The sequence below is a fragment of the Rhamphochromis sp. 'chilingali' genome (genome assembly GCF_963969265.1).
Source record: "Rhamphochromis sp. 'chilingali' genome assembly, chromosome: 11".
NCBI lineage: Eukaryota > Metazoa > Chordata > Actinopteri > Cichliformes > Cichlidae > Rhamphochromis > Rhamphochromis sp. 'chilingali'.
The window spans coordinates 35,952,591-35,980,249 of record NC_137938.1 but is presented as its reverse complement, the minus strand read 5'-3'; the positions used below and the strand labels follow the sequence as shown (position 1 = coordinate 35,980,249).

At 40.9% G+C, this 27,659-nt stretch overlaps 2 protein-coding genes and 1 long non-coding RNA gene across 6 annotated transcripts; 1 reads left to right on the top strand and 2 right to left on the bottom strand.

The window, feature by feature from the left end:
• Positions 1-4,574: 4,574 nt before the first annotated feature.
• On the bottom strand, positions 4,575-9,826 carry LOC308406239 (protein rapunzel-like). Its single transcript, XM_080897132.1, has 3 exons — positions 9,687-9,826; positions 7,183-7,679; positions 4,575-7,072 (listed from the first exon to the last, which is right to left on the bottom strand). Exons 2-3 carry the CDS (start codon positions 7,674-7,676, stop codon positions 6,382-6,384), a joined length of 1,185 nt encoding a protein of 394 aa, XP_080753258.1. The 5' UTR covers positions 7,677-7,679; positions 9,687-9,826; the 3' UTR covers positions 4,575-6,381.
• A 171-nt stretch (positions 9,827-9,997) lies between these two features.
• Positions 9,998-20,199, top strand: LOC308406240. The gene is made up of 4 exons (XR_013973486.1): positions 9,998-10,135; positions 10,656-10,763; positions 18,253-18,320; positions 19,806-20,199. It is a non-coding gene; the product is annotated as an uncharacterized lncRNA (long non-coding RNA).
• On the bottom strand, positions 12,911-27,199 carry rpz (rapunzel). 4 transcript variants are annotated; one of them, XR_013973485.1, is made up of 6 exons: positions 26,534-27,198; positions 25,029-25,313; positions 24,541-24,631; positions 21,245-23,517; positions 20,206-20,284; positions 17,030-17,101 (listed from the first exon to the last, which is right to left on the bottom strand). XR_013973485.1 is itself a non-coding variant. In XM_080897129.1 (4 exons), the coding sequence occupies exons 1-3, from the start codon at positions 26,919-26,921 to the stop codon at positions 24,560-24,562; spliced, it is 744 nt and encodes a 247-aa protein (XP_080753255.1). In that variant the 5' UTR covers positions 26,922-27,199; the 3' UTR covers positions 23,491-23,517; positions 24,541-24,559. The 4 variants fall into 4 exon arrangements, 2 of the variants coding, with proteins under 2 accessions (XP_080753256.1, XP_080753255.1); XR_013973484.1 differs by having other exon boundaries at positions 20,206-23,517; XM_080897129.1 differs by lacking the exons at positions 17,030-17,101; positions 20,206-20,284 and having other exon boundaries at positions 23,491-23,517; positions 25,030-25,313; positions 26,534-27,199.
• Between the last annotated feature and the right edge of the window lie 460 nt (positions 27,200-27,659).

The following is a 27,659-nucleotide window of genomic DNA, read 5'->3' as shown; positions in this document are numbered from 1 at the left end:
AAGTAACAGAAGTGGGATGGCATTCCTACATGGTTAGATGTACCTTTGTGCATGTGTCAAATGCCACCTTTATGTGGCCTCTATGTTGAATCCTATACCTTGAGATCCACTGAGACTCATAGAATAGCCCATGTTGCTCGTGATATTTGGTATCACTACACAGAGGTTAATAGAACAAAAATTAGGAGTTATGCATTTATTGACTGACTCATCACATCTGTTGGAACGCCTTTTTCTGACAGACCCTCTTTACTCTTTATATAAAACTGACTAGCTTTCATGGTACTGGGCCTGCGACCCAGTATTTCTGTTTCCGACTTTGGAATTATATTCTTTGATTATTGTTGTTCATGGTTTGGTTTTCTTTAGTCTCAGTGATCTTCGTTCTCCCTCTCTTAGTGTTTATCTCAGCCTGTTTAGTCTCTGTCTCCCTCTCTGGGCCTTTCCTGCGTTCCTCGTTTCTTGTTGAGTCACCCGTGTTTCTGTGTTCATTCATCTCCTGTGTCTCTCCGGTCAGTCGTCGCTCCTTGTCAAGTCCGTGTCTCCATGCCGGTATCCTGTTTTATTTTGAAAGTTCCTTGTCTTGTGTTCCTGTCTAAATGCCTAGTTCTCAGTTCTAGGTTTGTTTTCTTGTGGTCTAGTTTAAGTTCTAGTTTCCCATTGTTTCAGTTCGTAATTCTCATGTTCAGGGTTTTGGTTTGTTTTTTATGGGTTTATTTTATGGAGGTTTTTCCAGCAATAAAGACGCTGTGTTCATTTAACTTCCCGTGTTTTGAGTCCTAATAGTTTGTGGAAGCCTAGACTTCAGCTTTTTTTTTTTTTTTGCCATGGCCAAATTGGATAACTGACAGAAGACAGCAAGCGATGCAACCTTAGTCACAGTCAGAAGGTACCCATGCTTTTTCATGAGTTTCACTCAACCACTGCCCATAATTTTCTAAGTTATATCGTACGGTAGTAAGAACACTTTAAACTAAAGCACAGAGATCATAAACAAATAAGAAAAATGTGTCCTGAAGTCAAAAATGAAGAGAGAAGTAGGATCGTTTTCTCAGACTTTTATAGACCCAGACTTTTACTGCATCCAGAGTCACTGCCCCCTACTGGTCAGAATTCAGATCCTTCATTTTGCAGTCAGTATGGATAAAACATTAATAGCCAGAAACTCAAACCTGGCAGCACCATTAAAAAAAACTCAGTTCTTGGATCTGGGTTCGGACCTGCAGTCGGTGTGCCACTGAACAAATGTTTTAATGCTTTTTATTGAATTAGTCCACTCAGAGAGCAGCAGGCTGGTCGATGGGCCACTCGGACTGATGGGTAATACCATTATCCTGCGTGGACAGGATTGGCAGACACCGCCTCACAGCGCTATCCTACCATCCATCGATTGACTGTCTCCTCCAGGGACAGCCTGATGTTAGCCTCCATCCAGTCTTTCATTTGTTTATGAAATATTGATATTGGCTGGTATCTCCTCTTGGAGATGAGGAAAGTCAGCCTGATGGAAAGGACTGTGTTAGAGGATGCTGGGAAGAGTTTTTGTTTAGGGAGGTTTGTAAACTTATTTTCAAGTTTCTAGAATTATTATTTCCGGAATTTCGCCATGAAGGTTTTTTGTTTTATAAAGTCATCTTTCCGCTGTTAAAAGTCCCTTTATGAGTCACAGCCTATAGGAGCAGCAGAGAAAAGGGAAATGTCTGCAAATATTTCCTCTTAACCCTGTGAGCCCTGCTATAAGTCATCATCTGTGATATGCTAACTGAACATGCAGTTTGGTTGTTTTTCTTAGAAAAAAAAGGGGGGGGGGGTCTAAAGTCTGGGCAACCATTGTAACTGACTTGCATAATTTAGTACATGCTTCCAAAGCATGGCGTTAAGGCTGGGCTTTGGGTCATCATCCATGACGACTTTAATCTCAAATTGTAAAAGTCAGTTTAAAATGGTGAGAGAAATGAAATGTTCACCAGATACTGAAACAGAAAAAGCTTTGAACTGTAAATGGACAACGACAAATGGGTCAATTTATTTGAAATCAGCAACAGACTGCTTTTGGAACAGAGTTACCCTCAGATCTGTTTGTTGATAGCGCCCTCTGTCTGCAAACCACCGCTAGTACCACCATTTCCCCGCCATGTTTCACTCTTTCATTCTTAAAATCTTGCGTTAACCTCCTTTCAACCACAAAATACTACAAGTCGGACTGCTGCAAGATGCCAGCTGGTCAGTAAACAGATGCTTTCCGTCTTCCACATAATGACAGCCAGGATTGACTGTTTACCACAGCAAGAGCCTTTTATGCAGGAGAAGAGCCTCTTGGATCAATAGTTGTTACCCAGGCAAAGCCCACACAACCACTAATGAATCCACTGCCTTACAGTGCCGGCTGCATCTGCTTTCCATTTCTCCACAGGGGAGAAAACCAAGGAAATGTTAAATACTGCTGGTGGTCATGTTAATTTTAACATCCAAATCCAGCCACCATAGAGGAAAACAACAAAAAAGGGAATATAACATGACTGGATTATTTTAAATTTAAATTGAGCACAATAACAACAGACAAACCGGTCTAACCCTAACCCCCTAACCGTCAGCAGACACAGGTGTAACGTTAGCAAGCTTGTTGTTTGTTTTATTGTGTGTTGTCGTTTCAGTGGTCTGCACACAGAGACTGGTTCTGTGTCTGTGAGTGTTTGAGGGCTGCACTGTTGTCTGGCACACCCATCCGCCCGTCTGCTCCACATTTTCTGTTTTTTCAGCGCCAGATCAAAGGTGGTAAAACAGTTAGTCACCTGTCTGGGATTTGTAATGACAAAAAAGGCTTTGTGCCAGCGAGGTAGCAGGTGGAGTGTTTAGCATCACGGGGAAGTCTGTGATATGTTTTCCTTTGTTTTGTTTTTGTTCTCCAGCATTTTGATTTAGAGTGAAGACGTTTGTGGTTTAAGGCTATTTATAGTTGAGTTCTCATCCATATTAAATGACGACTGCAGATCTTAGACCAGTTACAGGTACAAGATGTGCCCAACAAGAAACAATCCCAATCTAAAACCTGTTTTTTCTGTTTGTTTGTTTTACTTAAAGTTGAAAAATTAAGTCGATTCCACTGCCAAGCTTAACATCTTAGCTTAACCCCCTAAGACCTGAACTCTTTAATGGCATGCATTTTTAATTTCTCTTTGTTATTTGGCACAACTGAGTAAAGATGTGCAAAACTCTTTAATGAGAAACAACAATTGTGCCCCTTTCAGCAATATGGCTCATTTGAAAGAGAAAAATTTGGTATTATGGTCGAGACAATCCAAAATGTGATGTCCCCATATGTGGAGGCCAGGTTCTACGAGGTTAAAGACTGAATGCTAGTGCTACACTTTCCAGTGTTCAGAAATACACATACCACTGCTGCAGGGTAAATATGAAGCTACAGTCTCGAGACGGTTTTCTTTAGGGTAGCATCCAGGGTTCAAACAGGGGGAAACTGAGGGAAACTGTTCAACTTTAATAAACTGCTTATTAAAACCTCTTAATCTTCTTTCCTAAAATGCCAATTAGAAATGTAATGATAGATTATGTGTCAGATTACTTTTTTGTTTTAGGACAAATAAAGTGCTGGTTTACTAATTAATTTGAGAAATGTTCAAAGCTTTGGAGAAGACTGGTCAAGCTCTTTTACTCTTGCATCCAATCAGGATTTCCACCAGTGGAATATGATCACAGCATCCAGCCTAGACCTCATCTACCGGTCTTAGACATATGAACAAAATAAGGAATGTGGCTGTTGTTATTAGAATAACCAAAAAAATAGTAAATCTGAAGTGCAACACACATTGCACACTATGATCAATTAATTATCAATTTCTATACAATTCAACTTAATAAATGAATAAGTTTCTTCATGTTGACTTCATGAAGCCCTGATGTTGGGAAAAACACTCATCACAGAATTGAATCCTCTTACATAGGTCTCATTGGAGTCCTCGTCTGTCTCTACTTTTACTTTTTTTAATTTTAATTTTATTTTTTTGTTGAGGGGAGAAACTTGACTTATTTTTGATTTGATTTTAGTTCTGATTTTGTCTGATGTTTCCTCCCCCACAGTCTGCACCCTAACAGTCTCTGAAATAGTTTTAATTAGGCTTTTCTATGCGTAATTTTTTAATTAGGTTTTTTTATATACATAAATTTGATCAGCTGAATTATCAATTGTTTTCCTTTGAACACAGTCTACTTCCTGCTGCACTGCACTGGGTCTTAGGAACAGCGCTTGATGGATTCTGACAGGCTTGATTTACGACACACAAGCCGAGCAGCTAAAGACCCTGCAGATCCACTGAGATATGACATGAAGGGCATCTCCACCCGTGCTGCACCTACTCTGAGCATTATGACTGATACCATCCTGCTAAGTCAAGCACTTTGCTGCTCGTCTGCAGGATATTAGCTCAGCCAAAGGTTATTCATGGACTATCAAAGCAGAGCTGCAGTCAGGAAATGCTGACTTATGTGTAAATATCAATTAAATTAGCCAGAGTCAGTGTTGCTGAGGGTGCACTGATTTGGTTTAATGGGCACAGGCACTAACAGTGCTACATAAATCACATTTATACAAGAAAAAGGAGACAGATATTAGATTACACGTGTTTACACATCCATTTGCTTTTTGTTTTGACTCATTAATTATCATAAAGCATAAAAAGACATGCTAGCCATTCATTATCCACTAATTTTGTTAACCCTCTCAGGCTCAAATTAAACTTTTTGTTGCTAATGCACAACCAAGTCCTGCAGTGGTACTTCTGAGTAAAATACACTCATAAAATATGTGTGTGGGGCAATCAGGTTGTTAGTTTTTAACTGTTACAAATCGGCAACGTCTGCCTTGAGAGGGTTAAGATGTTTTGGTATGAGTAACAAAGCAGATGCGGTTTAAGCAAGCAATAGTTTTTATCTAAATGCTGTGGATTAAAAAAAAAAACTGAGTTCATAAAAATTTCCTGGGAAAATCTTTGGTTGATTTTTAAATTTCAGACAAAACAACTGAATATTTAATGTCAGGAAGAATACCTAACAGATGAAGTAAATTGCACTGAGATAGGTGAAATGATGCATAAAACATAAAGATCTATGTGAAGCAGTTAACTCGTGTTATTATTTTTAGGCAGAGCACTGGACGGCAGTGCGCGTCTGGTTCGACATCGAGGGCTTTCACTGTGTTTAGAACACAAGGCACATTGTCGTGTTTCCAACCTCCGAGCCTCTTGTTTTTCACGCCTGAAAAAGTAACCTCCCCGCTCCCTGTCAGGGTTATGTAGGCCAGCCTGCTGAGCACGGACAAAAAGGGAGCAGAGAGCTGTAGATGCAGCCTCAGCAAAACCATCTCCTGAAAGCTGTAAGTAGGTAGAGAAGCCGTTTCTCAAGGGAGACGGTGTTATTACTGCATGCAGCTGAGGTAAAATGCTTTTGAAGTAAACTGTTAGCATTATGGATAGACATGTAGCAATACAGTTTGTAATATGCAAGTGATTTTAAAGAGCTATAACTACGTTTATGTAGAAAATATCCGAGAGTATCTAAGAGCTCGCGCAGCTCTGCAAGTGCATTTGTGGTTATATTATTTTAACAAAACATTAAAACGTGAAACCAAGTTTTCTGAACGAGCTGCATTGATCGGATGTTTTCCAATATTGATTCTAACGTGTCGGTTTGGGTGATGGCGTACGCAGAGCACTGATCCAGTCATGTGTAGCTCTAATGTAGGAGTGTCAAATCAATTCTGTTCTCAAAAGGGCTTTACTGTAAAACTATGGCATAACTCATTCAGAAAAAAACACCTCTAGACTAAAAAAGGAAGATTTTAAAACATAAGCTGCATTCTGAAATCTTTCACATTTATTAAACCTTCCAGTCACAAAATGAATGTTAAAAATAAGTGCAACAGTGTCAGTTTGATTCAGTCCGCTGTCACTACAAACAAACCCTACAGCTGAAACTAAAAGAATTGTTGTATTAAATGTAGTTTCAGTCAGAGACGCTGGCACGTTTCAGTTTGCATAGAAGCAACATAATTATTTGCCAACAAAAGTGCTTTGTAATATTTTCAACTTCATTTTTTTATCTATTCACCCCTTAAACGTATTCTTTAATGTGTAGATCGACTGGAAATAATCAGCAAGAATATGAGTAAATCTCCCCACACGACTAATGCATTAGGTCTGGGCTTAATACCTGAAAATGCTTCGTTTGTGTGATTGGTGTTAATATAAATTATCTGACGATCAATGCCGAGTATCATCAATTTTTCCTTCAGCAACAAAAATGTTAAGTGTCTTCATTCGGATAAACCTTTCTGCCTTAAAATCTTAAAACCTGGATTATCTAGCAGCTTTACTCTGAGTGCACACACACAGCCACATTCTTGTGCCTCTCCCAGTAATGACAGTCTTCCGGAAAGCTCCACGCAGCCGCGGACTCCTTGTGACGACTGACTGCATGAACAACAAACCCGCACAGCTGCTTCTCCAACACCTCCACCACAGCTGGGGCATTTCCCTTCTTCCCCTGACCCTCCATCACCTGCCTGATACAGTCGTGGGGCACAGGCTGCGGTTTGGTGCTGTAGGACACCACCAGGTTGATGTTGTTCACCTGGAGCACTTCGAACCAGTTCTGCCCTGCCACATGGTGAAAATGCTCCCCTGCTCGCCAGTTTCGATAGGTGCTGCTTGAATGGTTGATCAGCCGCACTGACCAGCTGACCCAGTCGTACTTTTTCACCAAGAACTCTAAAAGCTGCTGAGTTGAATCCTGAAGATTCTCTTCGTGGTTTTCCTTCAGGAGGCGTTCGGTGTCTAATTTTGCTTGTTCTGGGAAAGCAGCAATGCAAGACTCAATGGCTGACTTCATCCTGGATTCAACTTCTTCAATTTTGCTGCTCCACTCTTGGATTTTTTCCTGCTCTTCTTCTTGGCCCTGTGTTAAGGCACAGTGACCCAGAAGAGCAATCAGACCCAAGCAGAGAAGCTCCTTCATCCGAACACAGAAATCTTCCAGAAGGCGGCGGTTCCGTGCCACATACCTACAACACAGAAGAGCAGTTTCATCATACTTTCATCTGACATCCACAGAAATGTGCAGTGGGGATTTGTAAATCCAGAAGCATAAATGTGACAAAATAGAAGAATTTACCTTTCTACCACATCTAAAATGGGCTCTCCAAAGCAGTTAGTCCCCATGAGAGCATCACAGAGCACAAGCAGGTTCTTCTCTCCTCTAGTTTTGGCAAAGTGCTCCAAAAAAAGTCTCTTCTTCACCTCCCTAAACTGCTCTTTTGCTTCCAGTATATCCATATACTTCCTAAACTGGTTCCGAATGTTCTCCTCAACAGAGAAGTACTGGGAGTCCAGTCTTCCCTTCTTGAGCTCGCAGTCTATGTCTTCCAGCTGACTCGAGAGCACATCGAGTTTGTTCTTTACTGTCAGGAACTGTTCTTTGACATAGAAGACCTCTTTGCTCTGAACATTATCTAAGGCCAGACGCAGGACAGGAGCAGCAGCCTCGCAAAGAGGAAAGAGCTCACCCACAGCACTGGCCAGCACCTCGGCCCCCCTCTGAAACATATCCATCACTGCCTCAATGGCCTCCTTCTTCTGGGCCACAACCTTCTCCAGTGGATTAGTCATGTTCTGGGATACAGAGAAGCAAAATATGTCAAACATAGATAGAAACTTAGAAATTAAGCGGTGATTCTTTATGCTGTTATCATAATCATACAAAAAATTATCTCATAATATCTTTCCATCTATGATCTTAATTAGGATGAGGAGAAAGTGGTCATTTCTCAGACTTTACCATGAAACCGTAAAGTGTCTCTCAGATTATTTAACTGGTAGTGCAGTAGTCAAAGATTAGATGGAGTATGGTCTGAATATAAATCTCTGCACCATGAAAATACTTTTCCAGTTTTTTTGTTAGTTTTCTGAAAAATTCCCACACTGTGAATGAAAAGTTCCTTTTGTTGTGCAATGAGTCCTTTGGAAGAGAGAAAGGGCCAAGGGAGAAAGGATGGAAAAATCCAAGCACGCGTGGGATTCTACATTTTGCACTCTGCTCACATGTTTACATATGTTGTGATATGGCACTATATAAATAAAAATAAATGTAACTGTTCAGACCAAAAGTTGTTGAACAGCTTGCTTAGATGAAAAAAATCCCGCTTCAGCAAATAATTCTCTTCAGACTGTTTTGACCTCGTGTCAGCTGCAATTTTTTCATAACCTGGATTTACCAAGAATTAAAAATAGAAATATGATCCAACTTCCCTTTTTATAAAGAGAGCAGAAAAGTGAGGTAGCTTACAGAAGAGTATAGAACATTTCTAACTTCTGGAAATGTTACTGTTCCAGCTGTTGGCTGTACTTTTAAAGGCGATGGTTCCCCCACTGGCTGTTAGATGAGAATAATTATGGAGTGCAAAATGGTCCAATGCAAAGTGAAGCTTTGTGTTGGTCGGAACACACTATTTGACACATTAAGTTTGTTTTGTTGGCATATTATTTATAGAAAATCAATTTCCAGATTTGTTAGCAATTTGTTGCAGACCCCTGGGGGTCCCTGGTCCTTACTTTGAAAGTCGCTTCTGTATCTGCATATAATATTAAGACAACAGATGCTGAAGGAACAAAGCTCAACTGAACTGCATGTGTGTGAAAATGAAGGACACTGGTGTTGCTTTCAAATAAAAGCTTTAACTTTACCTGATTAGTAATTGTAGTGTGTACACTGAATTTAAGAGCAGTAATGCTCTACAGTTTAATACTGCGTTGCTTCATACTGGTAAGGACCTTTTTTCTAAATATATTAAAGCCAACTCTCTATATTTATTTTGTAAATATGCTATAAATACACATTTTCTGACAAACAAGTCAAATGACATTGCTGAATGCTTGTTATTTTAACAATATGTCACTGAATTATTATTATTATTTAATCTTATGTCAAAGACTCTTTCTTTCACAAGTGGAGGAGAGAAATCTGAGTTCAAGATGAAATTCAGTATTTTTAGAGCATGATTTGGTGTTTGTTTGTTTTTTTTTGTTTTTTGGTCACATTGCGTCTTAATCCTGCTCTGATGGGCACCATTATGTCCTTGGATTACATTTCATTTTACGCATCCAAAAGGATGTAGATGATGATGTCATGTGAACAAAATGGGGGCCTGGATGAGAAGATGCCCTTGGCTCTGACTCATTTTAGATTCGCAGATGTTTAAAAACCCGCTTTCATCTTTCAGTCTGACATGTATAAATTACTGTGCAATCCCAGTTCAGACGATATTTGTGTCTGAACTCGAATCTGCGTCACCGACAACCTGCAACAAATCATCATTCATTTTGTTTACATTTTAAAAGGCCTCGTAATTTGTTGTATTAATAAAGACAAACATGAGCGCAATAAGATACCAACTATGAACAACAAGGTTTAAGTAAATATTCTAAGGATGGGAATTCCATGTGCCCGAACTGAACCATTTCTATCTGCCATGCGCGCTCAAAAGAAATGCGCAACGTGGATCTTTTTACGCGCAAATCCCCTCAGAGGATCGGACACACCTTGGAGCATGTTAACCCTTCTGATGAGGGAGGAAGATAAACATTCATGACATTCTTATAGTAACAGTGTTTTTTCTGTACCTGAATGAAATGCTTCTACTGCTCCTTCGCGGCTGATAAGCTCCAACAGCTGCAGACACGTTTCCCCCTTCAAGTTTGAGAAAATTCCCACGGTTCTCTCATGCACTGCTGAGAAGGGTCCAAAACCGGACTGAGAGCGGAGATGCGCATTGAATGCCTGCAAAGGGGGAGAGAGCGCGCGAGAAGGAGAGATAGATGGAAAGAGAGAGAGGAGGAGGAGGAAAGCGCAAAACTGCGCAGGGTGAAATGTGTGGTGGGTCCATTTTCTTTTCAGTCAGGTCACAATGACTGGAAGGTTTAACTTCTTCAACAGAATGGAAATTAATCAAACTGCTTTTCTAGTGGGCGTTTCTTCTTCTTCTTGTTCTGGGGCAGCGTTCGTGCACACTTGTCGCAGATATTTCACCATTTTATGCCTCAGCCGCTGTGAAAATGATCCAGAAGTTGAGGTAAGACGATCGAAAAACTGTTGTCTTTTGTCTCTTTAGCGTCTGAATACGATGCACTGATTTTCCTTTTCACCTCAACCGCGTTTTCGGATCATTAACGCATTTATTTGACCTTCTGCAGGTTTAGAAACCCCAATGCTCAGAGCCTTTAAGAGCTTTGATACTGCTGTGAAAATGTCATCACGGTAAAGGATATTTTAAATAATCAGGGAGGGGAATCTGACAACTACCCACTGTATATTTTTAGAACTACTGCGCATCACTATGTCATCATTTTCTGTTCAGATTTGCCATAAATTTATATACATCCGTGAAACATCTCTTATAAACTAAAGACCATATGTTGTCATTTTTCATCATTCTCATGAGGCTGAGATTAAATTAAACCTCACACCCCCGCCTTTTCAGTGCGCACACGACGCGCCCTGAGCGCCGAGGCTAAAACATCATATGTACGGATTCATACTCGCTATGTGACGGAGAGCTCTTACAGTTTTCAAATAATACAAATTTTCTTTAGATTCTTCGAAAGGACCTCGTATCACGAAGAGGGGAGAAGAAAAAGCTCCATCACATGACGGAGGATGTGCGTCGGTGGTTCACAAGCACTCATTAATCTGCAGCGCAGGTAAGCGCCTCAAAATCTTTGTGTCTCAGTAATCCGCACTGCAAATGCCCGTAATGCGCATTTTCCTGTTTTGATCCCCCAACACTGAGCTGTGAGTCAAACCTGTTCATCTGGATAATAATGCATGAGGGCCATACCAGAGGGACTTAAGCTCGGCGATGCGCCCTGCTTACCTCACCTGAAGCGATTTTTTTTTCACTAGTTTGTAAATTAATTTCAGGTTTTCCAGCAGAGTTATTTGGCCTCGAAAAATGGAAACAGCTTTTATTAGGCTGACAGCTTTGATACACAGATATGACTCCGTGGACCCTGAAGGAGCGCCGAGAAAACAGGTGTAATGATGACACAAGTGAAGTACTAACGCCCTCTTGCGTACAAATGAGTAAACTGCACTTCAGCTTACGCCTGCTGCACAGAGGAACCGTAATAACAAAGTTCTTATTCATAGCTAAAATTAAACGAGGTATAACTTGTTTTCGGGGAAATTTACACGTTGTGTAAGGAGATGATGATGACTGATGGATGGTTTTGACTTTATGTATTTGGACAAAATAACAAAAACTCAAAAAATGTTAAATACATTTAAAAAAAATGTCAGCATTATTAAAGAGTAAAATATTCACTAAAATGAAAAAAAAGAAAGAAACTGGAACAAAACAATAATTCATGTCACAGATACATTACTAAAGAGCGTTTTATTTTCAGTTTTGATCTTTTTTATTTAGTTTTGTGCACTACACACCTTAATGTAACTGAGCAATGAGTTACATCTTTGTATATCTTTAACAATATATCTAAAATCTAATTTTTGGGACCAAAAACATTCTTTTTATGGCATTCAATTTATTACATTTGTGTTCCCACAACACATTTTCTTAGTTTATACATTTTAAATGCCACATTTATTACACATCTAAACCAGTTCTTTGGTTCGTTCAGCATTTTTAGACTACAAAAAAGTAAAAGAAATAAATAAATAACTAAAATCGTCCCAAATCTGCTGAAAAAAAATTCTTGAAATAAATTCCAAACCTTTTCTACTTTGGAAGTGCTTTCCATCAGATTGCAGAACCTTGTTGTAGAAAGTAAATCACATCTGGTACTGATGACTAGTACTGGGTAAAAGGTCAGGGCTCTGTGCAGGCCAGCTAAGTCCTCCTACATCTTGTGGGCGATCGTGGCTCAAGAGTTGGGAGTTTGCCTTGCAATCGGAAGGTTGCCGGTTCGAGCCCCGGCTTGGACAGTCTCGGTCGTTGTGTCCTTGGGCAAGACACTTCACCCGTTGCCTACTGGTGGTGGTCAGAGGGCCCGGTGGCGCCAGTGTCCGGCAGCCTCACCTCTGTCAGTGCGCCCCAGGGTGGCTGTGGCTACAATGTAGCTGCCATCACCAGTGTGTGAATGGGTGGATGACTGGATATGTAAAGCGCTTTGGGGTCCTTAGGGACTAGTAAAGCGCTATATAAATACAGGCCATTTACATCTAACAGAGACTCAAAAAGACTAACTTTGCCAACCTTCCAAGTAAATATAATCAGCACAAAGAGGAGCATCTTATACAGCAAATCTGCTGTTCCATCCACGAATATCAGAAAATAGGTTAATTCAGTTATAAGTAGGTTTCTAGTCCAGAAATGGTCTGTATTTGTATAGCGCTTTACTTGGTCCTAAGGAGCCCAAAGCGCTTTACACTATACACAATCATCCACCCATTCACACACACATTCACACACTGGTGATGGCAAGCTACAGTGTAGCCACAGCCGCCCTGGGGCGCACTGACAGTTTCCATCATGTTCTGCTGTAAACTGCAAAACCTGTGACACTGCGGTGACCTGTAATCTTCTCCCTTTGGCTGTAGAGGGCGACAGATTAACCTGATCGTGTCAGTCATACCTGCTTTTTTCACAGCAGTGTTAACTCAGAAAAGAGACTGTTAGATCAAATCAAAATGTAGGATAACAGATGAGCATTAACAAAAACATGATGCGTCCCACAAATAAAGGGAAGTCTGGTCACCTGTATGTGCGAATACATGCACACTTTCATAGTGGCAGGAGCTTTTTAACATAAGAAAATAGACTTTTTCTTAATCACAAACACACCGATCGATTCTTAATGCTGTTAAATAATTCAATATGCCAAGTCAGTATTATTGATTGTTTATTTATGGTGCATATACAATCAGGCATCAAATTTGCAGAACTAAAAAGGCAACATGTTCACATACAGGGCATACCAAAAAGAGGGCCATATGATCTCCCAAAATATCAACAGAATTTTAACTATATTTACGTAGCATATAGTGTTGTAACAAGATGGCGGCACACTGCAACAGAACCATAAACCAGTCTGTAACAGAGTCTGTGTGTTTAAAAAGTAGGAGAAAAGTATGGCTATATATATATATATATATATATACTAAAAAAATAATTTTAACTGAGGTGTTACTGGATAACTTTTCCAACAAACACTGTGACAACTGACGTTGTGTTCTAATGCAGTAAACCCACCAACCATCTGATACTCTTGGCATCACCAGTTTTCTAGAAAAATAAGAGAAATTGTTCAAAACATGAAGACTGCATTAAAACAAACCCCTTAATAAAAAATACAAAAAAAACGGGACATTCAGGCACTGTTGTTCAGACAGGAAAGGACACAAAACGCTAAAAATGATACATAGTTGCTCAGGATGGCCTTAAAGAAAATGACGGCTCAACAGATGTTAAAAACCTCCCACCAAAGAAACCCTCTGATATCTCCTTACATACTTGGTGCATTTCCTGCATCGCTAAAAAGCTGTAGTGCACATTAAATAGAAAAGAGTGGCACAGCTGCACAGAACGAGAGCTCTGTTAGAAACTCAAATACCACAGGTGTGTATTACAGGTTGGGGAAACTGAACTGCAGCCATTGCTTAATTTGACCTCATAAATGGTAAATAATGACATATTCAGTGCTTCTTGCTCCAGTGAAGTGCTCGTTATTGGCAGCTGTAGTGCTGCATGAAAAATCTGTAGTGTCTTAATGTTTCAAATATTTTCTGCACTTAGGAAAGAAAATAAAGAACTCAGCACAGCAGCATCACTTTAGTGTAAAATAAATTTAACGTAAGAACAAGTAAAACACATTTGTGGCACAGATTTTGATAATTTGCTTAAGATGACACGATTGATTATATTCAATAAAGGATTATATCACAGTAGTCGGTTATTAGATTCATAGATATGAGGCTTTGAGATGCTTGTCTCTAGTTCTAGTTGAACTCTTTCATCTGAAGGCTGGTTTCTCCTGCCGTCACACTGATTTTCTTGTAGTGTAATATATTTTCACAAACTGCATTTGGCTGGAATAGACTGCATGTAAAGCTGTGGGAAGCTCTGCAATAGATTACGTTTAAATATGGAGCTGATGCATTGACAGTCAGCTCTCATTCCAAAGGTTTCAAATGCTTCTGTTCATTTTCCCGTAAAGCCACCAGACTCTCCCAGAGACAGAGCAGATGTGAACGAGCACTGGTTAAAGCTATAACAAGGCGGCGCACTCACTGTCAACACGTCACATGCAGATACTTGTAAAGGACACTTTAGTGTCACATTTAAACACACTGGGTAGGGGGCTGTATTTGATACCAAACTAAGATTGTGGTGCTCAAAGAATCCTGAACAGAAATTTCAGAGACATATGTGCAACTTCAATGGAGGGAAAGCTTTTTAAAGCTTTTTCTTATTTTGGCGTCAAGTTGTTAAACTTTTTAAAAGTGTTTTGTGTTTTTTTTTTTTTAAAATCAGGTTAGACTGGTCCCAGATAAATAACCACAGGGACTCTGCTTAAACTAAGCCAAGTGCAAATTAATCAGCAAGCAAAAATGTCCAATGAAGGACATGAACTAAAGTCTTCTATCTGGCAAAGTCCTGCACACCTTGTGTGAGCAACTGAGAACGGGAGTATTTGATGCCCTGGAACGAAAAAAAATGTACTTTTTAATGTTTTTTTGTATAATTATGTGTGTGCAATTTCTTTAGCGCAGCATACTGAACCCATGGATGATTAACATATCTTTTCTTGCCATGAGCTGAAACCACTGCAGTAACATTTTTTTTAAGTTGAAGAATCAGCCAGTCGATGTCAAAGCAGCAGGAAACGGGCCATGCTCACGTCTCACACACAGCTCACATGTGCAGCAATCACCAGGCTTTTAAAGCAGTGAAGGGAGACGTTGTCATTGGGAGAGAAAATGAAAGAAGGAATGTGGACCGGCGAGTCCGAAAACTGAAGAAAAGCACTGATGAAGCAGAGACGACGACTCTTCACGGTTCTTCACTTGCACCTGCTAAGAGCTTCCTGCATTTTCTCCTGTACGTGCTCCATCTTCTCAGCCCACTCCTCGCTCAGGCCCTCCTCGTCGTCTCCGATGACGGCCGCGTACCCCATGAGGGCGATGAGCCCGATGCAGAACAGGTAGGTGAGGCGCGTGCACAGTCGCTCCATTGTCTGGCGATCGCCTTGGGAGTATTTCAAGTAGACCTCCAGGATGGGTCTACTGAACAGCTTGCGTTTCCCCACCACGCCGTCGTACAGCGTGTGCAGGTTCTGGTCACCCAGATCGTTGGCGTAACTCTCCTCAAAGTCGTCTTTCTTGCGCTCGCGGTGCTGCGGCCGCGCCTCCACCATCTCCATGAACTTTCTGAACTGGTGCTTCAGGTTCTCTTCAACCTGATTGTACTGGCCGTCCAGCGTTTCCTTCTTGATCTGCACAAGCGTGCTGCGGTTCAGCTGGGAGAGCTGGTCCAGCCCTCGGTTGACTGACGCAAACTCGCGCTTCAGAGTACGAATGTCTTCATCATCGATGTGGTGCAGCACCACCCGGATCAGGGAACCGGCAACACCAAAGATGGGGTTAACTACAGCAGCAGCTGAAGAGATGGTGGCCACACACTGAAGCACTTTGACCAGACCCTGCTTCAGCTTGGCCTTCTCCTCGATGATCTCCTCATCCATCATGGCTGAGGTGCAGGTGCTGAGGTCAGAGTCAAGAAGTGGGACGTGATCTGTGACAGTTAGAGATTAGATTACATGTTTGACCTCAGAGTTGGATTATTACAGTCTTTGAATTTACTGTGACATAAATATACTCTTGTGCTTTAGATTTCCCTGATCTGTAGTTGGTACATTCAATATTTTTCTTAAACAAAGATAAGAAAACACCATCTATTTTGTTGAGTTAGCTAAAGAAGAGGATTTCAAACCTCTCAGGGCCAGTGATCCTGGTTTGCAGTGGGCTTTGTGTCACTTGATAATGAGACTGACTACAATATGCCTGACATGAGAGGAAGTTATCGACATAATGTGCTTGTTTTATTAGCACAAGTTTCTGGCTATGAGTCAGAGAGCCATGGATCTAAAAGGTGAACATGCAAAAAAAGGCAAACATAAGGAATTATGTTTTCATTATTCTGCTCATTTCCAACTTCAGTCTTATCCTTAGCCTGTACCAGAGCAGCTTTGCATGATCCACAGTTCTAAAGGGTTCGTGTTCATCTTGAGTAGCTCCCTCAGTTCACAGTCAGTCTAACCGGCTATGTCCCCAACCAAAACCAACAGCCAGTGGGTGGTGCTTGTGTGATTATCACCAAAGCTGCATACCTGAGTGGAGCAGGGATATCTGCTCTCACTGATATCCACTATGATGGATTTTTTTAAGTAGTTTTACTTTTAATAAAACAAACATATTTAGGCTCCCATATATGGCATTCATGTAAAATTTAATGAATATATTAATAAAGAAAAAAGCTTATTGTTTCAGTGAGGCAAAGACCAAATGTCCCGATCATGGTTGGTGATATTATGCTGGTTGACCCGTCAACAATTTGTAGTACACTAATTAAATATAATGCTGTATAAACACATTTAAGTGATGCTAAAGTGCAAAAGAATGCAGTGAAATATAATTTATGTCATAGAAGCCTAGTGTGGATCCTTCATTCATAATAATAATAATAATAATAATAATAATAATAATAATAATAATAATAATAAATGTCCCCTGGCTGTGATTCACCAGGCAAATTGGGTGTAGCAGAAGTCTAACGTCTCAGCTGTTTGATAGAAAAGCAGATGTAACAGCAGCATTTATTTACAGCTGCCGCTCGCTGTGCTGTGACAGCCACAGAAAATAAGCATTTCATGGCAGTTTCACAGAGTTTCCAACGTCACAGAGGACTGCTGTGTGTCGACAGTGACACAAAGGTGCTGCTGAAGCTTACATCAAATTTCCTTTCTTCAAGTTCACACTGGAACAATGAAAATATGGATGCTGGTCCTGATGAAGATGATTCCTGAAACAAAAGACAGAGAGACAGATTCAGACAGCACGCTTGGATCCAACAAAGACGTCTCATGTCACTGATTCTGAACCAGGAAGTAAACAGATTTTTGTCCCTCGCTGGCTACAGTTTTCAGCAGTGAAGGAGTTAACAGCTTCTCTCTCTTTCAGCTGCATTCAGCACCAGGCTGCTCTCTCTGTGTTTCTATGGCCCGAGCAGATAGCTCCTCAGAAGCAAACAGGACGCGCACCGAGACAGCCGGAGTAGCTTCAGGGCGGGACAGAGACGCTCTTCAGCCACAGTACAGGAACAAAAACAAACATGGCACGGCCGACTGAGCTGACAAACCCGTTCATTGTGTAACAGCAGCTTCTCTGGAAGTGCTTTCAGTCTTCAGTTCAGAGGAAGATTGTGGAAGTTTAAAGTTTAAACTGACTGCTGTGAAGAGCTGATGACGTCCAGTTGTTATTAACAGAACTATATGTGGGTGTTTTCTACAAAGACTGCACTCTCAGCCCTCTCATTTTCCTGCAATTGTCAGAAAAGACCTGTTGGGTGCCGTGGCGTCTCAAACTAATATAGCTAATCACATCAGCGGCGCTGTGGTGACCAGAAGCCTGAGCGAGTGGAAACAGGCCCCACACTCACTGCACGGTCTTTGTAAATCCCCGTGACCACCAGGGGGGGGCGGTAATATGCCCACAATAAAAACACCACCCATAGCAACCATCCTTCTGATTTCAGCACCACCACTGTGGACTAAAAGCACTGACGCTCACTTTTAACCCTTTAGCTTTAGGATAACTTTAAATGTTCAGTTTAAATGCTTGTAATCAACAAAAATAACAGGAAACGATTGATTAATCTAAGTACTTGTGAAACCTGCACTTAGAAAATCACGTTGAATGATTTTAGAGCTTCATAAGACTTTCTTAAATGTCATTTTTTCAGGAATTTACAATTTTTAAGTGGTTAGTTTTTTTCATTTTTTGGCTGAAATACATTTTTTCTGTCAGTAAATGTCCCTCCACTTTCTGTTTTCCTACCATGACGTTGATAAAAGGCCTATTCTGCTTCATTTTTGGTATCTGATGGCAATTAAATCCTCCTAAATTTGCACTGATGTCGTATTGTGTCTCCAACCTGTGTCCTTAATTTCACAGAAGGTGATCTGGAGGAGAAGATGCCCCATTTCACAACATAATACAACAAGCTACGCGAAGCAATGAAGGTAATGAAAGGGTTAACTGCAGTTTTAAAGCTTTGATTATTTAATACTACAGCAAAATAGATAAGATAAGATAGAACTTTATTAATCCCTCGGGTGGGTTCCTCTGGGAAATTCGATTTCCAAAAAAAGCACAGCACCGACCGAAGTTACAGTTACAGAATTGTTATTTATTTTTATATATATATATATATATATATATATATATATATATACACATACACACACACACACACACACACACATATATAAATACAGAAACAAATATAAATAAAATATACAAAGGGGATAAATAGAATAAATAGGAATAAAAAATAAAAATACAAGTGAATTGCACATTTCAAGTATTGAGGTCTATTGCACTGTTGACTATTTACAAAAAGTATTGCACAAAAGGTATTGTACAGTGAGGTGAAGAGGCACTACAGCTTAGTTGTTCCCCCCTCCTTTGTCCTCCTGTCTCCCCTCCCTCTCCCCTCCAGAGAGGAGTTAAACAGTTTGATGGCGTGTGGGACAAAGGAGTTTTTAAGTCTGTTAGTTCTTGTCTTGGGGAGAAGCAACCTGTCACTGAACAGACTCTTCTGGTTGTTTATGGCCGTGTGCAGAGGATGCCCAGCATTGTTCATAATGTCCAGCAGCTTTTTTAGTGTCCTTTTCTCTGCCACTGTCACCAGAGTGTCCAGCTTCATGCCGACCACAGAGCTAGCCCTCCTGATCAGTTTCTGATGTGAAGTCATTTGTATAATCTGAGCTGTATTAATAACAAACTCAGTCAATTGTGCACCAATTAAAGAGCACGACTGCTGTGCTTCTATTAGCGGCATTAAATTAACCCTTTGTGTTAATGAAATTAATCTTATATTGACCTTTGACCTTTTCTTAGCAAGTGGTCTCCATCATTCTAAGATATTCGTAGTAATTTGAAGAAGAAACTCAATCATATTTAAGTATATAAGTTTAGGACAATTAATAAAACTCCTAATTAAATGTGAACAAAGTGGAGAAGCTAAAGCTCCTGAGGTTAAAGCCTTCTGAAAGGGTTAACCAATCAGTGCTGAGTGGCAGCGTGGCCCTTACAGCCAGCAGGCTGCACACTTCTCAGGAGCTGACAGAAAGCTGTGATTCAGTAGTTGTGACTCAGCTTCTGCATTAATGTGCGTCTGAGCAGAAACCAGCAAAGGAACAATTATAATAATTGTATTTATTTATTTATTTTTACTTTTAAAGAAACATTTGGCGACACCTTGTAACCAAAGCAGCTCTGTGACGTAATCAGGAAATGTCAAACGGCTCTCACCTGTTTCCAAGCAGAGGAGAGGCCATCTTGAATGTTTTCTATAACGTCACCAATGCTAGGCTAGCACAAATTTACACAATAAACTCCAATAATATTATTCCTAATGTACGCCACTTACATTTTCAATGCTTATTCTGATTATTTTTGTGCTACTTATTCGTGTTAAATGACAGGATACTTTCCCTTCACAGAGCTCAGCCTGTGTGGGGCTTTCCTCTGGGGAAGTGCTCCCTTGATGGCCAACACAGCCAAACAACTACTTTGATAAGAAACATACAACAATGAAGGGCCATCCGGAGTTCTCGTCCGTGTTTGTAAGTAGTTCTACAAGAATAACATCCTCTCCTAACAGCACAGGCCCGGCACACTGCCTTCTTGCCCCAGCTCTGGCTCCCCCTAGCAGTCCCTCCATATTTCCTTGTTACTGCACACCATAATGCCCTGACCCTCCCTGATCTATTATACAGTAAAAACACCAAAATACATCTTAAAACCTAAATTTCTCTGTCTAAATAATAACTATAGAGGCTCTACTTGCCTTCCAGCCAACATTAGGCACCATTGGCCACATCAGAACAGAGGATTGCTTACCTTTCAGACAATGGCTCTAACTATACCTTCCTCTCCAAAGTCCCAACCTCGACAGCCTCCTTCTTCTTCCCAGCAATCCCTGCAAAAAGGACACTTCCATGTCTGTAGCTCATGTAGGGGTGAACAAATTTGACAAAATCATTTCTAAAAAGCCCAGAAAGTCCCCCAAATCTAAAAATGGCCATTTGGGCCCTAAATAAACATGACCTCCAATATCCCATTAAAAAATAATTTAAAAAATGGCATTAAAAGGTAAAGCCCCCTCCTCAGAAATATACTGTTCTACCCCTATGGTTTCAACTTATTTTGGTCCATTCAGTAGTCATACAGTTAATACTGAAGAGGGATTGTCCGTGAGTGCGCAACTGAACTCTTAGGAACTTGCTGCTGCTTTTCGTGCGTTTGCCAAGTCATGGAGCATCTCTGAGAGGCTACACAGACTCCATTGGTGGGATTAATTGGTAAAACGGACCCTTTTCTTATGGACTAGATCAAAAGAATCCGAAGAAAACTATTTTCACGTGAATAAAATCCAACAAAACCAAAAGTGAGCCGCGAATCCAAATGGACATCTCCAAAAGTGCACAGGTGTATCCAAATGCTCAGGGAGCTCTCAAGAGGCAACAGGAGTATAAAAGAAAATTGTATCCAGCGTAAAAGGTAAATATAATCCTAAATATAACCAACATTTGCCAAATGTACATACAAATTAAAAGTTGCATTTTAAAAATGTCCAATTTAAAGTCTACTAAAAAAGTGAAGGGCATTCAGAAAGATGGTCCAAAATGCGCAATGGCACTGTCGACAATATTTTTTTAATCTAACTTATTTAAATACATAATTTATTGAAAAATACATTTGTTATTACTAACAGCACCGTAGAACATGTTTTTAAATTTAGATGAGCTGTCTGACCAACAAGGGCTATCTAGCAGACAAAAAGCCTGAGCTATAGGCGCTCCCATTCAGTGCGCCAAAGTAATCGTGTATAGTTATGATTTGGTCCTTCATGCGGCCTTAAATAAGAATAAATGGAAACCTTAGGCACAAAAAACGTGCAGCCAAATCCGGTGAATTCTTTGGTGTGAGGATCAGCCTGCTGCGCCGACGGTTGAAGCTGTTTCCCCCGAAATAAACCTCATGCAAATCCTGCTGCCAGCGACCAGCACGACACAGCGTTAAAGCACAGACTTGTTCCTCATTTAACCCGACTGTTCCTTGCGTCGCTTTTTAGAGCAGCACACAGCCACAGTTATGATGGGCGTTTGCCTCCCAGCATGTCCAGACCTGAGCAAGCCGCGAGTGGGTTAGAGACCCCGCATCCCCTCACTGAGACATCCAGCCTCAGGCAGCAGCAACACAAGAGAATCCCTGTCCTCCCCGCGCTGTGAAGTGGGAAAAATAGAGATAAAAGCCGACTGTTCACTAGAAACGACAAAGCTTTCAGTTATCTGCTGGGAAAACGGTCCGCATCGACGCTCAGGGCGTGCTGGTCGTACAGTAGCGCGTCTGTGAGCCAGTACAGCCTTTATTCAGCACCGCAGCTGCAGGCGGAACTGCAGCCGGACGCACGCCTGTCCTCAGTGAACAGTTGCCACCGCAGCTGTCAATCGGCTCACATTTCAGACTGTGTGATGAATACACGCAGCCATATACTATACTCTAGTAACCGCATTTGTGCAAGATCAGCTGTGCGTAATATTTACGCTCCGCGGTGACAAACCTCTGTTGCAAGACCTTGTTTTGGTTTTTGTTAGCTGGGGGGCAGGAGGAGCGCCTTGTTGACACGTTGAAAGCCACAATATTGAAGCCCCGGGGCAGAGGCTCGACTACAGAACACCGAAATATATTCATGCACAGTGTCACCATTCTTATGTTCTAGATTAAACAAGCTGCTTTACTGCAGCTCTGTGTGCTGTAAACTTTGGGACTCCAGACAGATATTGTTTGCGGATGTGTTTAATATTCTAGAATAAATAAATACAGACAAATGGAAACGTTGTCACTTTGTTTTATTGTACACATTTACTGCAAAATGAGAAATGTAACATTTCTGTGTTCACCCTGTTTGCCTGCTTCAAATACTGAAAGTGTAACCCAGAAACTGCTGAGAGTTCATTTCAACGGGAAAAGGGAAGGGACAGTTTTTGTAATCGTGTTTTTAATATTTGACAATGTCCAAAAATACACTTTAAAGTTTACCAGCATTGTCTGAACTAATAATTCTTTACCCGACACTGAAATCAAAGATGTTGAGCTAAAATTGTAGCCACAATTGATGCACTCACACTGTAGTTACAGATGTTACACTCCAGGGGCGCTGTTCTGCCATGTTAGTTAGTGCCATGGATTTATGCATATTGCCTCAGTCATGATACATTTATTCAGGCTCTTTTCCAGTAAGAGTTTCGTACATGCAAATATTGCTGACATGAAGGGAGACAGATCAGAATGTAGAGTTGATCTCATGAAGGTTAACTTCAATAACAGTCTGAGACTGCATGACTCCACCAAAAATTCCTGGATGCAGAAGGATGACAGGAGCCGGATTAATTTATAATTTTTAAAGAACATCAAGACAATTTCTTCCAATATTTCTTTGTTTGATATATTTTTGAAATGTGTGATATGTGAAGGTTCGATGTTGCTAGTACTAGGATTCTGATGAATCCTGCTGCCTAACACATCATCAAGAGGTCATGAACTGAGGAAATGCACAGCTGACTCATTTGAAACACCAGGTTCATGTTATTCAGACCTGAGACAATTCCCATCATTAATTCAAAGCCACCAAAACACAAACAGTCAGATTTCATTATTCTTCACACCGCGGTAAAAGGGACCCTCCAATCTGCTGAACAGAAACATCTAAAATGTAAAACTGCTGTCTATCAGCTGCACATTATTCCTCCAGTGTTCATGTGAGGTCCTTCCCTGTTGGGTCCCTGCGTGTCTCCAGATGGGTTTATGTTCTCCAGCAGGTTTCTGTACTGTGTCGTCTCCGTCTGGTGCCGAGCGATTTTTCTAGCGTAGTACCTCCTGGATGCGGCTCTCCAAGCTTCCCTTTGCAGCGTCTGAGACTCTTCGGGTAGCTCCGATATCAGTGTCCTCCTCCTCTTATCCACAAAAGAGCTGGGCTGTGAATACTGAGAGTTTGCGATGTGGGGGAAGGGGCTGGATCGTGATGGGTTTGCCTGCTGGCGAGCTATCTTTCGAGCATAATATCGTCTGGAAGCTGCTCTCCAGGCTGCCCTCTTCAGTCTCTGAGCTTCCTCTGGCAGGTCCGACATTGGCACGCTCTTCTTCTTGTTCCTGAGGAGGTAAAAGATTTTACACCAAAATTATTTCTGTTAGACTCTTCTAAACTAATAGATATTATAAATTAATCAACTGAAAAACACCCTGGGAATTCTTGTGCTCTGTGTTTACTTGGTTAGCCTCCAAGCTGTAGTCCTGTATCAGTGTCTCAAGGAATTACCTTTAAACATTTTTTAAAATTGAAAGCCAAAAAAAGAAAAAAGATACGAGGCACGGACTTCGGTTAAGTAGGGTAACACAGACTCATAGCCCGCAGAGAAACTGTGCTTACATGCGTAATCATCCCACTAAGTCCCGTTTTGAGACAGGAAACACACTGTATGTGTTAAGTTCCTGCACTGCTGAGGTTGCCCTATATTCCCCCAGTTCTCGCTCTCTTACTCATTTGTTCTCTGTTGTGGTAGAATAACATTTAAGTTGTCGTCAGAGGGTCCACAGATGATCTAATGCACCATATCTCTTCAAATAAAGTTAGTCAGAGGTTTCATAACACGTTCCTGGAAGTATCGCAATAAAAGCCTAATAAAGAAGTAAAAGGTTGTCTCCAGTAAATCCTTACAGAGATGTTCATTTGAAACAGATATAAGAAACGTGGAATAATAATAATAATAATAATGAGTTCATAAGTTCAACAAAATGAGAGGATACTAAATTATAATCAATTGCATCACAGGTGCCCAACTCTCACAACCACCTTTACAGCCTTGACAGCGTTACTTTCAGTAACAGATGAGTTTAAAGGTGATGGCTGCACGCTGCTGTTGTAGAGAACTTCAGTCTGCACTCCCACAGTGACGATGAATCAATAATCTGCTGCTTTTCTTTCTTTTATTCAACTGAATCTTTTGCATTTTGACTGCTAGTTAGACAAAAACAAGCACTTTGGTTTCAACACTATAGAGAAAAATACAACAAATCATCAAGTCCCCGAGTAAATAATTATTATGTTTCTGTATTAGCATCCCCTCTGAGGCGTCGCTGGATTATCAGCTCATTAGTTTCTCTGATATAACTCACCTCATGTGCTCTGCCTCAGTCATTGCAGCTCCGCCCGGGTCTGCCTGTGGTTTCTCCCTGAACGTCCTTCCTTCTCCGGTCTCCATTTTTTCTACATGGATCATTAGAGATGAACATATTTTTAGTCGTACCACTCCAATGTTGATATTATATTTACTATGACTGTATTTAATTACAGTGTTTTTTCCTTTGGCTGTATTTATTTTCAAGCTTCTCTGTTGCTAGATTCCAAAACCAGACTTCCATGTTAGATCTTCAGTGTTTGATGGGTCAGTTAGAAGACAGTGATACTGACGAGTTTAGCATTGTTAAAACAGACGAGTCATTTTCCCCCAACGGCACCATGTGACAGGACCGGGTGGAAAAAATGCCCTATATTTATATAATATTTCTCATTTGTGCAAACAGCAAAACAAAGAGAAGTAGAGGATTTGCTTTTCCAGTGCTGAGAATATTAATGTGAATAAATTAAATGCAGAGTGCATTACTTTTTACACTGAGACTCTCTTTGTCCTGACACGGACTGCCCGTGCTCTGCTGATGTTCATTCATCTCCCACTTGATTAAGACCGTGTCGACGTCACATGGCTCTTGTTTGACCACGAGGCTGCTGGGAGATGTCGGCATATTTCTGGCTGACTCTGTTACACCCGAAACCTCGGAGGAGCGGGAGGTGCAGCTGTGCTCCAGGACCATTCTGCTGGGGGAAGATGGAAGAGCTGACTCCTGGCTGTGGGAGGAAACGTGTGAGGGGGGTCTTGTGAAAAAACCCACTGTAAAGAAAGGAAACAAACAAAGGCTTATTTTGTGTGTTATATTTCCATAATATCCACAGTCACATGTACTCAAGTCGTTCAAACACTGTGTTTTCTAGATGCAACCAATCAAAAGGCAGTACTCCTTAAAGAGGGAGGAGCTACAACAGCTTCTTTTACACAGAAGATGAACTGGGGGGCTTATAACACAACTATGGATTCATGTAAATTATGAAACATGCAACTCAGTGTGAGTAGAGTTTAGCATTAAAAACAAGAGCTTGAAATGACAATAACAGGCACCTTTTCCCTGATATACTCCAAAAGACTTCTATAGAAAATCACTCAAGTTTCTGATATTCGTAAATCATTACTCACTACAATGGATTTTCATGTTCTATATATATTTAAAAAAAATCTCAGGGCTCAGTGAGAAATGGTTTTACTCAAAACTGTGAAGTGGAATAATACTTCAGGAGATGAGGTGGAGGAGGACCAGACATGAGAGCGAGAAGATGAGAGCTGAGAGGAGGACATGCCTTTGAGGAGCCTCCACCCCCTCTCTTAACAGCGATAACACTGCCTGCTCTACCTCCAGAATTACATCCACCCCAAGTATGGACTGCAAATCTAACCCCCATGAATATGGCATGAATAGAAAGCCCAGGATGGCCCCTTGACATTACAGCAAGTCTCATATAGATTGCATAACCGGTGCTTGACATAGAGGTCACAGACTCCTGTCCCCAACAGCAGACAAAATCTTAGAGGAAATTATAGAAATGTTCTGTAATAAGGTGGTGGGTGGCAATGAGTCGAGTAGATTAATTTTTTTAATTGATTTATCTGCACAGCATGCACTAGCTGCTCTTTTCTAGCCTGCCCTGACAAATGAAGTGCAGGGGTAAAAGGACATGGCCATTGGCCTTTGGGAAGATCAGTTTTCTTTTTCTTCATTTTAATATTCTCATCTACTTTCCTTCATGGAGCAATTCCAACAAAACCTCTCTCGGTTCAAATCCCAATCAGACAGTCGGGATTGGAAGCGTTTCGGGGTCAATGATCCCGAGGACTTTACAGGCAATTATGAATTGTCAAAGACATTACTCTCATCTTCTTGTGAACTAGTGGCCTGTAGTGGGTCTAACAAAGGGATGACTCAAGGCAACAGCTGACAGGCTGTAATTTGTCACCAGCCTAAACCTGCAAAGCCAGAAGTGACGCTCGTGTTTACTTACACGATAAACTCGTCTCACAGTCCTGCTGCTCCGCTGTCAGCTCGGTGTCAACGCATCCCGGATCAAAGTCGCTCTGATCTCCCTTCTGCCGGTCACCGGAGCTCCGGGACCTGCCGAGGCTGTGCTCGTTCTTGAACAGCCCGCAAGTGCATCCCTGCCGGCGCAGCACCTGCAGTTCGTGCTCCATCTCTGTCAGTCTGCACTCCAGGCGCTGGATCTCTTTGTCCCTGTCGGCCACCATCCGCTCATACTCGTAATTCTTGGAGCTGTTTACGCCGTACAAAACGTTTATCACAGAGTCTATGGCCAGCCGGATGGCGTTTTCCACCACCAGAGCCTCGTCGTCGCGGAGATGTGGGTGCAAAGTTCTGTTTTTGACCAAATCCATGTTTCCTTTAACTGACTTGTACTGACAGGCTGTGCTAGAGGGAGATGCTAGCGTTAAATGTGAGGATGCGCTGGCTCACTGAAGCGATAAGCCGCGCGCATGCGCCCTCCAAAAAACAACAATTAACACACCAATTAAAGCTTTTTTTTAGTGATTAAAAATATAAAATGATAGTGTTACATTCTTAATGTCACTGATGCCGTGTCTATTACCGCTAGCTGAACAACAGAAGCAGCAGGGGCATCATTATCTTCTTCGCCTACAAGTGGCGGTCAATAAATATTGACTTGACGGTGATAGCACCGACTACTGGTCATTTGACTAACTACACTAACAGTTACTATTAGCAGTTTTTCTTTAACCTAGAGATTTATCTGACAGACTGTTTTTTTTTTAAAAATTCATAGTTAAGGAAATAACTCAATCCAAAACTCACAGGTTATCAACATTTTCAGCACTATTTGGTTTATTTTGGGGATAAAACTATGTCCTAATCCTTTTGAATTAGCATAATTTCATCACCCATACCACAGTCAAGTTTTTTAAATCTTTTAGCAATCTTTAAAATATTTCTGAAGTAAAATCATCCAGATCAGTTTGTTGTTTGTTGTTTAACTGCAAAGGAGCAAAAGAGAATGGATGGATCTTTTTTTTCTACTTATTCTTAATCTATATATTTTCTTTTCTAAAAAGAAAATAAGTTGTTTTAATTCTTCTTGTAAATCACTTTAAATTATT